Source organism: Canis lupus, chromosome 36 (assembly GCF_011100685.1).
Source record: "Canis lupus familiaris isolate Mischka breed German Shepherd chromosome 36, alternate assembly UU_Cfam_GSD_1.0, whole genome shotgun sequence".
In the NCBI taxonomy this organism is placed as follows: Eukaryota; Metazoa; Chordata; class Mammalia; order Carnivora; family Canidae; genus Canis; species Canis lupus.
The window spans coordinates 11195909-11211106 of NC_049257.1; the positions used below are offsets into that span (position 1 = coordinate 11195909).

The 15198-nt window shown below is 36.6% G+C and overlaps 1 protein-coding gene across 3 annotated transcripts in view; it reads right to left on the reverse strand.

Annotated features, from left to right (window-relative positions):
• Positions 1-377: 377 nt before the first annotated feature.
• Positions 378-15198, reverse strand: part of GALNT3 (polypeptide N-acetylgalactosaminyltransferase 3) — a 44167-nt gene continuing 29346 nt past the window's right edge. For 2 of the 3 annotated variants that reach the window (XM_038584703.1, XM_038584702.1), the window contains exons 4-11: positions 14051-14200; positions 12109-12343; positions 11503-11620; positions 9627-9827; positions 7127-7258; positions 6822-6923; positions 2622-2774; positions 378-1770 (exon numbers count right to left, since the gene is read on the reverse strand). In XM_038584703.1, coding sequence (XP_038440631.1) covers positions 1648-1770; positions 2622-2774; positions 6822-6923; positions 7127-7258; positions 9627-9827; positions 11503-11620; positions 12109-12343; positions 14051-14200 — 1214 coding nt within the window. In that variant the 3' untranslated portion in view covers positions 378-1647. Of the gene's footprint in view, positions 1771-2621; positions 2775-4487; positions 4608-6821; positions 6924-7126; positions 7259-9626; positions 9828-11502; positions 11621-12108; positions 12344-14050; positions 14201-15198 lie in introns of those variants that run through there. The other variant, XM_038584704.1, reaches the window with a different exon arrangement.

Sequence of the window (15198 nt, forward strand, 5' to 3'; positions counted from 1 at the left end):
AGAATCTTCAGCAGACTCTGCACAGAGCGTGAAGGCTGATGCTGGAGCTCAACGCTGGGCTCAGCCTCACAATTGGAGATCATGACCCCGAGATCATGAGCCGAGCAGAAACCAAAAGCTGGTTGCTCACTGACTGCTAAGCCACCCAGGCACCCCCAGACCCCAAGAATGCAGGTCTTTTAATGCAAGTTCAAAGTTACAAATAGTGAGACGATGGGACCAATAATTTAAAAATATTTTCTTTAGTACAACTGAGTGTCAGCAATATTTAAAATATGAAGCTAATCATACTTTACTTCTTGAATAAGAATATAAGAGATCTCTATATAAAATGGACCAAAGAGAAAAGAGTGTTAAATCTATGCAGGTACCACATCTTTTTTTTTTTTTTTTTTTTGGTATCACATCTTTCAAAAATTACTCTATCAGATGTTCAAGGAATATCAGAATTTCATATAAAACTTCAAAATATCTAGCATAGAATCTTGTCCATTCCTTATTCCTTATGCCATTATCACGAAATACTTGAGTACTCCTTAAGAAATATCTGAGGACTCTAGGACAGGTACTCAGAAATTAATCAGAAATTAAGTATACAAAATTCATGCTCCCCTCATCTAACATGAATTATATATTTTATCCAAAAGAGGAAAGAAATTTAAAGCAAATAATTACAACAGTGATAAGGATTCATTTTATTGTGTTTTCCACATAGAAGGCTTTTTTGATGAAAAAAATTCTTTACAAAGACAATCTAGATTGAATCAGTAAAAAATAAAATTTTAGGTCTTAAATGAGTCAAGTATTCTGCATTTGAAATTCAATTTCACAAACATTCAAGATTAGTGAATTTTGGTAAGAAATAAAGGCCAGCAGAAAGAAAAGACACTTTTTCAACAGATAGTAATTTATAGTTTGTTTTTTTTTTTTTTAATTGCTTTGGGAAAACACACAGTATAGTTATTTAAGAAATGTCTTTTAAGCAAGATTTAAGTGCTTCAAGTCAAGTGGGCTTCAGACTAAAAAATATTTTAAAATTTGCCAAGATATTGAAGTGTTAAAAATATTCTCCTTATTCATTTAATTTTATGTTTAAGGAAACCTATGACAGATAAGTAAACAAAAGGCAAATAAGTTTACCTGCATTTTTTTATATAATAAATTCTAGATCTATAAAAGTTTCCTGGTTTGTACACAAAGGCCAATGCTTGACCTTCATTGATCCACTTCTATGTAGTTAAAAAAATACAATATCAAATCTTTCTCCCTCCCCCCAAAAAGCTAGAAGAAATATTTTAAATTGTGAGTGTGCGAATGTAGCTATGCGTATCTTTAAGGTACAAAACACACACATATCACTTTACTTAGAAAATTATTTTCATCATACTGTAAACATCTCTTTCCCTACATCTGGACATTTCAAAATAGTCTTTGGTATTATTAGTCATTGTGCTTTGAAACGGAAACTTAAAAAGATTTCTGTAGCAGTGCTACATAGATATTTTAAGATATAAATAAGAAAAATGCACTTGGAATAAGTTACAATTAGCTGCTTTTGCATAATTTTCAAAAACTACAGTGTATGCCTAGTCACAGTTTTATGAGAAAGAATATCTCCTTTTTCAACTCCTTAATTTTAAGGAACACTTAATCATTTTGGCTAAAAATCCATTTTTGGAGTGGATCTGATGGATTGCATGACACTAAGCTCGGATGCTCTCCATTTGCTGAAAGGCACATTTTTAAGAATGGATTATATAGAAGTTGATCCTAGAAAAAAAAGAAACACAACAGGCATTAAATTTCAAGATTCACAGTTAACTGATAAACATGAAAACTACATTATGATCTTATCTAAGCTAAAGGAAACTGACCTACCAAATGTACACTATTCTCAATTTTTAATCTTTCTCAGGTCAGCCTTGTCTGATAAGATCTTGTTGGTTTCTATTGTAAACAATACCATTTATGACACTACTTGTTCAATTGTTCAATCAACAGAAGGTAGTACATAAATATACGTACAGAGAGTAAGGTCTGAATCAAATTTTCAAGTAAGAACCATCCCATCAGTATATCCATAAGTGACAAATTCTTTAAAAATTATAAGTTATAAAAATAAGTCTTTTAGTGTTCTAGTAGGGCACAAAACAATTTTTAGGTAAGAACTGCTATATCCCAGCTAAGCCTTAACACATAGATTTAAAAACAGAAAAGATTTTTTGCGTATTCTCTCAATTCTAAATTCATATTTTAAAAAAGTACTACAAGAGGAGAAAAGGATCACTTTAGGTGAGAGAAAGATAATGATTTTTTTTTCTCTCTGCCACGATTTTTAAAATGTGACTGTTGCCAGAAGCCCTGTAAAAACTCTAAAAAGACAAATATGAGCAACTATTATTAATAATGCACAAAAGTGTTGATCTGCATAAATCATGTTTTCACTAAGCATAGAGTCATTCTCTCTTATCACATTGGTAGACTTACACAATAACAAAGTTAACAAAGAGAAATTCTGATGGATAACATTAATATGCTATGTTTAATGCATTTTCCCAGATAAGCAATTAGAGCTAATCAAAATAATTACATAAAGGGATGAATTAATTGCTCTGAGGTACCTTCTGGATCTCCCATATCTGCTCTCCACTGGCCACTGTTCTGTGACCTTTGTAGGTACATGCTCTCAGCTGAACAAGACCTTGAGCAGCATGAAGACACAATTCCTTCTGGATGTTATGCCGAATTTCATGTTGAGCCGAGTATTCAAAATACTGTGAAAAGAACAATGCTATTACTGACCTGTATCCTCATCATATATCCTCAGCTGCAAGATAATGGTCCAATAATATTGATTTTTAAAAAATGAGCAACCCTCTGAATAATGAAGTCATTATTTTGTGTACTCAACAAAATAATACTAAAAAAAAAAATAGGTATTAGAAACATAAGCTGAGCTTTTAATGACAGAAGATGCTATAACCCTTTTCCAGCCTATCACCAGCAGGTAGTTATGTAAGAGACTATCTTCCTCCCATGTCAGAAATGGGAAGTAAGCAGGTGGGATGGAGGTTAGCTAGGACAGGTACACCACAGGAAAGGACCCGGAAACGTCTAGCAAGCACATTAACTGCCTCTTTCTCTCCGTAAGTGTTCCTTCTCTCTTATTCATCTCAATTAATGGAGTTTCTATTAACACTAGGAATAAGTAAATGAGGTACTCTCCATGTCTCAGTTTCCTTGCCTGTGAAAATGGGTTCCTACCTCACAGGGTTATGAGGATAAAGGGTTAATATATGTAAAAACACTCAGAACAATAACTGGTACATGGTAAACTTTTAATTCATCTTAGCTATTATTACCAGGATTAATGTTTCTTTCTCTCCATTATGTCTAATGAACTAATTAGTTCCTTAGTTCTACTGAATTTCCCTCTCAGATGTCACCATCCCACTTTGCTCTGTACCCCACTTCTCTTATTCCGGCACTCAGAATCTCTACCGTAATAGGTCAAGCTACCTGCAATTTCTGCAATTTCACTCTGCTGCCAGTTAGTCTTTCATAACACCTACCTGATGCCCTACCTCCCTTACTTGAGTGAGTCACTACTGTTGCTTAGAGGAAGTCCACACTCCTTAACTAGTACATGAATTCTTCCGTCACTACTGTTGCTTAGAGGAAGTCCACACTCCTCAACTAGTACATGAATTCTTCCGTTTTCAAGCTTCTATCAACCACTAGAGCCTGCACTGTACAGCATGCTCTTTTCACACAATTTTACCAATGCAGAACACATGCACCCATAACTCTAAGGCTGCTTTACTGTGTTTTGCCTGAAATATCCTTCTGGATCCTCCTCTGCCCAGCAAATTCCTTTTTAATCCTTCGAAAGTCAATTCAAATGTTACTTTGCTTCTTTAGTTTCCCTGAGCTTGTCGTACTGAACGAGATTACAGCCTTTTCCAGGGTTCCTACGGTACACCAGAAATAACTTTGGTAGCACTCTATTGGAATTGTGCGTGCTAGTAGCTAGCTGGCTTTACCATGGACCAAAGTCAGGCAGCGTATCTTGTAATAACATCCACTACAAAGCAAATATGTCATAATGTTGACATTCCAAAGATAAAATAAGTGAACATAATGGATTTTCAATAATGAAATAATTAGTCTTAGCAATAATATTTATTGAGCCCTTATTATGGGCTAAGCAGGGGCTGTTCTAACCCCTTTATGTGCACTCCACAAACATTAGCTGAATTAATCTTGAATTCCCCTGGTCTTGGCCTCATGCTTAATTTAGCTCCTTCCACAAATATATCCATCATTTTTATAACCGATAGTTCTTCAGATGGAGACACTGAATGAAAATGAGAGGAGATCATGAAAACAGCACTTTGGTTATACTTCTTTAAGAAAGATAAATCTTAGGATTTCAAAGATGGTACAAAAGTCAGTATTTTACTTCACCCACATTATATTTTTTTTAATCCTTGAAAGGCAATTTATAAGGAACAGGAAGTAGCTGAAGATACTTGGGCAACCAAAAAGAATATGTAAATAGCCACCTGGGAACACTGGAGAGACAGCCTAGAATGAGGATGAATACCCTGGAATAGAAAGCCAGAGAAGCAAAGCATTAAGTGCTACAAAACCATAATGACTTACACTGCATTGCACCAGTATATTGGTCAACAGAGCCACATTACCAAAATACTTTTTTAATTTATTTTTTATTTTTATTTATTCATGAGAGACACAGAGAGAGAGGCAGAGACACAGCAGAGGGAGAAGCAGGCTCCATGCAGGGAGCCCGATGTGGGACTCGATCCCGGGCCTCCAGGATCATGCCCTGGGCCGAAGGCAGACATCTGCTGAGCCACCCAGGCGTCTCCAAAACACTTATTTTTACTTGGCATGTACAAGTGCTGTTACAGTGGAGCTTTATGTTACAAAAATATTATCTGGTCAAAACAGTAAAAGGGAGCAGAAAGAAATGATCAAGTTGGATGATAGCTCTAAAACACTTAGTGCTCAAGTAAATTTGCAAAGGAGTTCAAATGCAGTGCTTAACTTAAAAAAAAAAAATTTAAAGGGAATAAACCAAAATAAAACCAATGGCTATATTATAGTGCTAGAAATCAGAGTCATTTCCTTCCTTTTTTTTTTTTTTTTAAGAATTTATTTATTCATGAGAGACATAGGGAGAGAGGCAGAACCATAGGCAGAGGGAGAAGCAGGCTCCCTATGGAGAGCCGGATACAGAACTTGATCCCAGGACCCCAGGATCATGCCCTGAGCCAAAGGGAGATGCTCAACCACTGAGCCACCAGGAGTCCCCATTTTCTTAAAAAGTTTACTAGGGGAGGCCTGCAAAGCTTTCTATGACCAAGCCGCTTATCAACATTTCTGACCTTGTTTCCCACCCTGTCCTCCTGGACCACTCTGCTGCGGCCACACTGACTTTCTGACGGCTCCATTTACCTGCCACTGGCCTCTCACCATGCACCCCCTCTGCTGGAACACGGTTCCTCCCCAGATCCTTTAAGCCTCTACTCCAATGTTTCCTTTTCAAAGAAGTCTTCCTGAACCTCCAAAAACAAACACCTCTCCCCCTCCCGCATGTTCACATTATCCACCTACCCTGTTTTATTTTTCTTTATGCCCAAAATTACATATGTTTTTCTTCTCCTTCAAGAATACAAGTTCTCATTCCCACCAGGTTCTCACTAACTCCTAGGCACCTTCCAAAAAATGTTTTCAAATGTCCTCTTTCCAAGGAAAATGTCTGGGCATCCAGCCTAATCCATTCAGATGCCCTCCTCCATAAAGCAGTCTGAATGCTTTATCCCAGACCTTATCATGCTGACTGTAACCACTGTCTTTGAAGTGTAGATTTCCTGCAGGAGTTAGAATCTAAATTGCTTGAACCCAGTAGAATATCCTGCAAGCAGGGGTCACTCAGTGAATTTGTTGAATGAACAAATGAAAGAGTCCAATCTTTCCAGGAGTTAACTTGTAAAAGGCAAGGCAAGAAGCTAAATACTAGAAATGATATTTTAATAAGTTCTGTGCCCAGAGTAGGCCAAGTAGTGACATGTGACATTTGAGTCTTGACTGTTTAAACAAAGAGTGGTAACAAGCAGATATATCATCAGTGGAGGATAATCAAGAACATGCCTTTACCTAACAACATATTGAAATAATACCACGACTTGCAAAGAACTTATAATACTGTTCTTTTGGTATTAACACTGAATAGAACTTGCTATTTTTTTTTTAAGGATTTTCTTTATTTATTCATGAGAGAGAGAGAGAGAGAGAGGCAGAGACACAGGCAGAGGGAGAAGCAGGCTCCATGCAGGGAGCCGGACGTGGGACTTGATCCCAGGTCTCTGGGGTCACACCCTGGGCTGCAGGCAGCACTAAACCGCTGCGCCACCAGGGCTGCCCTAGAACTTGCTATTGAGTGCAGTTAAATAAATACAGCCTTTATGCATAATTTTGCAAAATCACCTTGCCAGTAGTGCCCCAACATCAAAGATCCATACAGAAGATCCCATTTTTAAATTTCAAATGGCTTTGTTCTATTATTTTCTCATCTGCCTTTTTACAGAATGGGTAAGCCATTTCAAATTGTTTTCAGAATCAGAATGAAGTCAGAATCAAGTACTCAGCAACTTTAATATTAATTGCCAAACTTAACCTAAAACATTTTAAACACTCATTTAACTGAATACAAAGCTGATTTGGGACTTCTGACAACCTACTCGTGTTTGTAAGTGCCAGTGAGAAGGGAGGACTTTGAGTAGTGCAGGGCTCACCTGGTTTCCCCCGAGTCCATGACACGTGTACAAAATTAATGGTTTGCCTCCTTGATTATTTTCTCCAACATCCAGACACAGAGGCTGACCAATGCTTTTTATCTAAAGGGGAAAAAAAAAAAAAAAGCGTTTTAATCTATGTGGTTGATATTTTTTTCAAATAATTTCAGGAAATAGTATTAATAAATAGTAATGTGAAATCTTAAAAGCCATAAACCAAAAAGTATTTCAGCAATTTTCCCTGAACCATGTAAATATCTGTGGTGAGGCATATACCAAGTAAAAAGGATCAGGAAAATACTCACATATCCAGATATAACAGGATTAAGGTCTGGCACATATGCTTCTGGATAAATAGTATTCAGATACCATGTAAAATTTTTACATTGAAGGCGGTGCTTTATTTCAAATCTTTTTGAAAGATCACCAAATGATTTCTAGAGAAAGATGAGAAGTAAAAAGAATGCTTAATCAAAACAGTACTGATAAAGAAGTTCAAATGCTATGCTTTGCATTTATATTTGTGTCTTAAAAAAATTCTAGGCCAAAATATAAGATGTAATTTAACTGCATTCACCATTTATTCAGGCAATAAAGATGCCTCCCTGCTTGCTTCTGCCTTGAAAAAGAATTAAGTTACCACGGTAGGTGCTCACATAATGCTATTTTATTCTTTCTTTGTGCTACTCAACCTCCCTCATGAGGCAAAGATCTCTAGAGAAATGGTAGTGGGAGAATTCAAAATTGATCCTAATTTTATGTCCAAAAATGATCTGTAAAGTGAGGTGTGAGGAAGCAGGTATAAAGAAATATTTGCTGGGGCACCTGTGTGGCTCAGATAAGTGTGGCCCTTGATTTTAGCTCAGGTTGTAGAATGAGCTCCACCTCGGGCTCTGCACTAATTGAACCATTCTAAAATATATTTTTTTAAGATTTTATTTATTCATGAGAGACACAGAGACACAGAGAGGCAGAGACACAGGCAGAGGGGGAAGCAGGCTCCATGCAGGAAGCCTGATGCGGAACTCAATCCCGGAACCCTGGGATCATGATCTGAGGTGAAGGCAGATGTTCAACCACTGAGCCACCCAGATGCCCCAAGAAAACAATTTTCAAAGAACACTATTAAACTGAAAATATATTTGGTCTATAGGCAAAGTTTTAAGGAAAAATTATATTTGTTACCTAAATATGCAAAAAGTTTAAATGCCCAAGCTTACCATTTCAATTAAGGTAAATATTTTCTCTGCCAACGTCTAAGTTTTTGCAAAATGTATAAAACTTTAAAGGACTTCCGGCTAGGTTATGCATTTTATCACAAGATCTGTTTGCCCTGTGGTAAAAATAGGGGTTTAATGGTTCACTTCCCCCCTTGTGAGTGATAAGGGAGTGTAAGCTGCAGTTAGCACATGCTTATCTGCTTGGCCAAGGACCCGCGTGCAGTACACAGTCTGCCCAATTTGGCCTGGTGGCCTTAAATAAAAAGATGGCTATCTGACCCAGGCATGCTCTGACTTTGCATCTTACTGACATGTTACAGGGAGATACTGGAGAGAAAAGCTGGAAAGAGGTAATCAGACCTTTTGTTGTAACAGTCAAAATGTTGATGCCCTTTAATTTCAATATATACCCTCTTAAAATCAGCACTGTTTCTTACAGAGGGTTGGGTGCCGTTCACTGAAGCACATTTCTAAAAGTCTAGTTCATTAACTACAACCAGTACTGAACCTGTTGGAGCTCAGTTCCAATGTATTAGGCATCATAATTCTGCAGAGCTTTGATCCATGTGAGATCAGTAACAAGAGTGCCATAATTTCTCTGGGAGACAGGCAAGTATTTCGCCTCTCAAGACGGGGAAGCAGAGAAAAGGTTGGCTGAGCATGCACCCCGTGTTGAGCCAATCTCTCGACCACCCTATAGAGTGTCATCCCATTTAACAGTTGCAAAGGGGGCTCTGCCAAGGTAACCCAGCAAGCAGTGGAACCAGAACTTGAAAGAAAAAAAGCCTTGATATTCCTGGGTTTATTCTCCTGCCACATTCTGACACTGTTTCCATACCCAGTTCAAAAACCAACTTAGCACCTTTATTTAGGTGTCAATCACATCTCCCAAAACCAGTTAAAAGTGGTTCCACTTAATCTTAGTTTGAGGAAAATACTGAACCAAGGCAGTTACAAAAACTAAATATCTTCCATTTTATTTTTTTTAAGATTTTTTTATTTATTTATTCATGAGAGACACAGAGAGAGAGGCAGAGACACAGGCAGAGGGAGAAGCAGGCTCCATGCAGGGAGCCCGATGTGGGACTCCATTCTGGGATTCGATCCCGGGACTCCAGGATCACACCCTGAGCCAAAGGCGGAGGCTCAACCACTGAGCCAACCCAGGCGCCCCAATATCTTCCATTTTAAAGAACAAGGGGAATGCCTGAATTTTTTTTAAAAAGCAGTTTATTTGATTTTTCCTTAAAAAAAAGAAAAAACTGGCATCAATAAGTTATTATATGTTGCATTTAAAAAACCGACTTAAAAAATAAATTTTAAAAAAGTTTTTTACTTGGGGGCACCTGGGTGGCTCAGTCAGTCAAGTGTCTGCCCACGATCATGGGTCTCTGCTCAGCGGAGAGCCTGCTTCTTCCTCTCCCCCCCGTTCATGTTCTCTCTTGCTATTCTCCATCTCTCTCTCTCTCAAATAAATAAAATCTTTAAAAAAAAGTTTTATACTTAAACTGATTCAAATAAGAAAAAGAATATGTGAACTTGGTGTGGACTTTTATTGTAACTTAATTATTTAGCTCTAACTTACTTGTTTAACAATTTTTGCTGCATCTGTGTTTCTCCTATAAAATATTTCCTTGTATTCATCCATCCAGACTTCTGCAAGGCGAACTTGGTTGCGAGCAATCACCTGAGTGCCTTTTGGAAAGGTATGAGGGCTTTTGCTGCGAAAAACATGTCCAACAACAGAGCAAGGCATAATCTCCAACTGCCCACCACATTGCCATACCTGATAATTAATGATATTTGTTTAATTTACAGTATTTTTAAAAAATCAAAGTGTTGCTTTTAAGTTCATTAAGATATTAATAAAAACAAAATATAAAAATTTATATATAGTCTCCACAAATAGTCTCTGTCCCTTGCCAGTTCAACTTAAATTCTTAAATATAAAAAACAATTTTATGAAATGGTACAAAAACTAAAGACCACAAAGGCATATTTTCAGAAAGTAATTTAACAAAATAGTGATTTCAGAACTTTCATAAAAATCAAGCCCCACACTTCTTTTTTTGCAAACAATTATGCAAGCTCTCTCATACCAAAGACCAAAGATTCTTCTGTTTTTGACTTCTATCTTCTTATACAAGGCACATGAGCACCTCACTTGAACCAAAGATTCTCTCATCTATGGCAGGAATTAGCAGTCTTAGAGTAGGCAGAACCAGACTCTTATTTCCCCCTTGCATATTCAATTTTGTAATTAAGAAACAAGTCCTGGGGCAGCCCTGGTGGTTCAGCAGTTTAGTGCTGGGCGTGATCCTGGAAACCCTGGAGACCCTGGGCCCAGGGTGTGATCCTGGAGACCCAGGATCGAGTCCCACATGGGGCTCCCTGCATGGAGCCTGCTTCTCCCTCTGCCTCTCTCTCTCTCTGTCTCTCTCTCATGAGTAAATAAATAAAATCTTAAAAAAAAAGAGAGAGAGAAAGAAGTCCAGATAATAACCAAGTACAATCTTTTAAGCTTGTACAGTACTCAGTCATTATAAAAAAATTCACACCTATTTAGAAACAGAGGGTCAAAAACACTTATTTGCATTAACTCTAAATAAAATGGAAAATTATTAAATCAATATCTACTGACTTAAATATCTTAGCAATCAGTTCTGCCATAAATAGTCACTAAGCAAAAAATCTAAAATGAATATATGTTTAATAATCTGTGCTAGTATTAGGGCAAATGAGACAACCCAGTGGTATTTTTAACTCAACAAATTGTGCCTGAAATCTAACATGTGTTAGGGGTTGGGAATACTTAAATGGATAAAAAAAAGACTCCTCCTTTGAGCAGTTCAAATTTGGCTACGATCATCACTGCCATTATGTGATGGAACCAGAGCTAAAACTTAAATCTTCTAACTCCTAGTTATTTTCCCACTACGTTCCAGACCGAAGGATGAAAGATGAATGAGAGAGTCCTTGCAGAAAATAAACTCATGAAGTCAAATAAGTATATGTGGAGGCCATCCAGAGTTTGTTTTGTTTCTCATATTAACTTTTAATATGCATAGGGAAAAAAAGCTCATTTAATCCCAAGAGTTAATGTCTTTTAAAAATTATACATAAATGTTTTTCCATTCTGACTCCCTTGATAATCAACTCATTTCCTGAAGCACTAGATTGAATTATATTTATCTTGGCTAGAATTCAGTAGCTACAAGTGCATTAATTGGTGTTATTGGCTGGACACAGGCGTTTAACTGAATCCTCTTGTTACACTGGCAGCAACGAGTAAATATATTAAGTTACATTTTAAAAGAAATACCCTTATTCTAAAATTTCTAGCAATTAAATTTTAGAAAGCACATAAAAGTAAAGGCTGCACACATCTATGATCTGTATCAGCTAATTAGAACAGAATGTGTACTATATTGTACTATAATGTACTATATTTATGAACTTACTCTGAAAGACATTTCTATATTTTCACCTCCCCAGATTTCCATTTCTTCATCATAAGTTCCAATATATTCAAAATACTCTTTTGATATGGAAAAAAGGCCGCCTGCAAAAGTGGGTGTTCTGAAAAATAATCCATTGTCAAACTTTGTTATAAAAATTAAATAAGAAAAAAGAGCTTAAAGAGCAACTGAATCAAATTCACAAAGAAATTAAAGAGAGATCACAATTTCCAAGGTTTTTTATAGTCTGACAATAAAGACTAAAAATGCTATCTTCAGTTTCAAGATTTGTGGGGGAAGGGAAGCACTTTAAGTATCTTCTCCCAGCAGAACAAAATTATGACGTATCTTCTGACCAAGCCCAAAGATTCTGAAGTGATGATTATGAGGAAGATGAAAGGCCTCATTTACTTCTACTTCCGACTCGGTAATATCATGTGTAAGTAAATATATACATAAGTGGCTTTTCTATTCCCTACATAGAATGTGTGTGTTCTTTATTTCGTTAGTGAGAATTACCTTGGAGGCAAAAAAGTGTAGAAAGCTAAGAGGGCATACATATTCAAATAACTGAACTGACTTGTAAGACTTTGAGAGCAATCCTCTTACTTAATTGGGTAGGTTTCATCTTTCCTTCTTTGCCTCTCATGATCAGGAAGCGATTCCCAGCCAAATGAAAGACTCCAGTCAAAGTTTCCACGGTTGTGATTACTTCCATAAGGAGAAGGTTTGTTGAATTCAAATGTGTTTAGATCTATGGATGCAATATCCGGACTCACTACAGCCGTGTAGTTCTCGGCTATTCTGGCCAACAAAGGTTCCAACCAGCCGTAGAAACACTCACCTGGAAGGGACACAATTCTAATCAGTCCAATGAAAACACTGAGGGTTTTCTCTTTTGTTTTTTTTTTTAAGACGGTTTAGAGAGATGAGAAGAATAGTCAATTGTGTTTTGAACATTTAACACCGAGGAGATTTCTTAAAGGTTTCTTATGATGAGATTGAAGGTAGAGTGAAAAGGGTAAAGGAAGAATCAGCAAAGTTGGGAAAATTTATTACACAAGGGATTTTTTTGTTTTGTTTTGTTTTGTTTTTTTACCTTAGTGAGGAAGTAAAATAACACTGGAGTATTTAAGTTTCAGATGGTGTGTTTCCCTCTGAAATGGGCCACGAGTCAAAGGCAACTTTTTGCTGATCCATGCCACCTAACCCCAGAAGTGCTCTGATTTAAACTGGTCTCCCTAAGGTGTAGTAATCAAAATCCTAATTTCTGAGTCTTAGGAGAAAATAAGTTAAGGAGTCAGAATATTCTGATTTCAGCAGTTGGAGAAGGACCATTCAAACCTGCCCCAGGCCTATCGGAAAGTGGGTTACGGACATGACTCCTGTTTTCACACACAGAATTCCAGAGATTCAGTGCTACCCAGGTCTTCCCATCAGGCAGAGGGCAGCATTGGGCAGTTACTAGGAGGACCACTTGGCATCAAGATCGTCATCAGATACATTTGCCTGAGAGGAAGACTATCCAGTCTGACATAATTGTAATTTTGGAGCAGGAGAGGAAATATTGGAGAATGAATCATTTCCTTTTTAAAACACCTCTTTTGGAATACCTTCAGACCTCTCTTCATTTAAGAGCCAGGTATTAGGAGAGTACTGGGTCTGTTGGCTCTAAAGAGACCCAAGCAAATCCAAAAGCACTCTCTAACAATTAGCGTATAACCAAAACCACTTGCCAGGTCAAACATAATCTAAGGACTAGCCAATTCAGTTCAAAACTAAATACTAATATAAAAAGGATAACCCACTAAATTTATAGCTGAAGGACTAAGTGACATTTTAGTAATCCCTAATGGGAACTTTAAATACGGACTCTAAAAATACTTGCCATATACCTCATTTAAAATCATTGACACTGGAGAACAAAACCATTAAAAACAAAATAAAAAACAGTAGCAGTAGAACAAACAAAACTTGATAATATTCATAGAAAAGATACCCCAGAAGTTGGAAGGGGATACCCCTAACTTAGCTCAGGAGGATGTGCAAATCTTTGAAAAAAGAATTAAAATAGGGAAATTGAAAGTATTAGGACTAGAACAAAGGTTTTGTTTTTTGTTTTTTGTTTTTTTTTTTAGGACAAAGTTTAAAGACAATTGATTGCGCTTAAAACTTTCATTCTTTTTAAACTGTAAGAATCAGCAATAACAAGGAAAAACACTTTTTTCTTTTTTTTTTTTTTTAACAGAATGAGGATCTGAAAAAGCAAAGCTCAGGCAAGAATAACTTGCTGTGCAGGTTGATCACTGAAGGATATTGGAGTTAAGGAGCCTAAAGGAGCCTCCTCCGGAGGAGGAGGTAAGAACTCCATGTAAGTGCAAGGAGGTTCCTATCCAGAGCTGTAATCTGCTTCGGCTGTCATTGCTATAATCACCGGTTGAAAATGACGTTAAAGAAAATACAATTAATCATTTAAAGAAAAGGCTTCTTCGCTTTTTAAAATAGAGGGAAGCAGAGAGAAAATGTTACAACTATGTACATATATACTTACAGTGAGCATCTAAAAATGTGAGTGTTTCAGCTGTTGCAACTGTTGCTCCTAGCAGCCTTGCAGTGATCAGACCTTTTCTCTCTTTTTGTCTGACTATTTTTACTATAGAAAATTGTTTTATATATTCTTCTAATTTATCATGTAAGTACTCTGTAAAAAAAAAAGTATCAGGATTAATTCTTCCTAAGTTTATATTCACATATAACATATGAAAAGTAATAAAGAAACCACAGGGCAATGACATCTCCACATTCGTCATCTTAACAGTTGCACACATTCTTCCATTAAGATGAAAATTATATCTCTAATTCTTTAATGAAAGAAATAGCTACATATGCAAATCTTAACTTCTGAATTACTATAACACACGTTTATAATAAAACTTATCATGTACATGCAATATCAATAAATATATTTGGGGGAAAGGAGAGACTTCTAATGCAGTAGACCCCAGGACTTAAGAAGACTCATTTGGGAATCTAAGAACATTAGCTAAGAGAGGGAAGGAAATTGAATTTGACTAAAAATATATTTGACACTTCTTAAAATTGAGATTTAAAACTGGAAATTTAAAGAAAAATGCCAAGTATCAAGAGGATTCTCTGATATTTAGGCAGTGATCAAAATAAATTAAAACCAAAATGTTCAGGTAAAATGGCAAATAGGAAAGCCCAAGGCTATAGAGCAGTTTGGGAATATTTTCTCAGAGTCAGCATAAATTTTTGAAAGCTTTGGAATCCTCTGACACACAATTTTTTTTCCTAGCAAAAATATGACAGGAGAAAGGAGCATGTAAGTCAGGAATGAAGCTAAAAACAGGCTCTTATGAATGGGTACATAATTTGAGATTTTCAACATTCCAATTTGGATGAGAGACATGATAAGCAAGAGTTAAAACAGTAGGTAAAATACATTGATCACGTCAGTCAAGTGTTGCTCATATCTTGAAACAACTCTTAAGTCTGCTTTTTCACCACTAAATTCTTGATTCTTTGTTGAGTATATAATATAGTGCCTCAGGTGGCCCTCTCAGGCCTATAGTAGTACAGCCTCAAAAAGATCAGGGAATGATGAGAACATCAATAAATGTCCTGGGGTAGATGTTTGCTTCTGCCGGATTTCAGAAGCCAGTGAAGATGACTTTATCT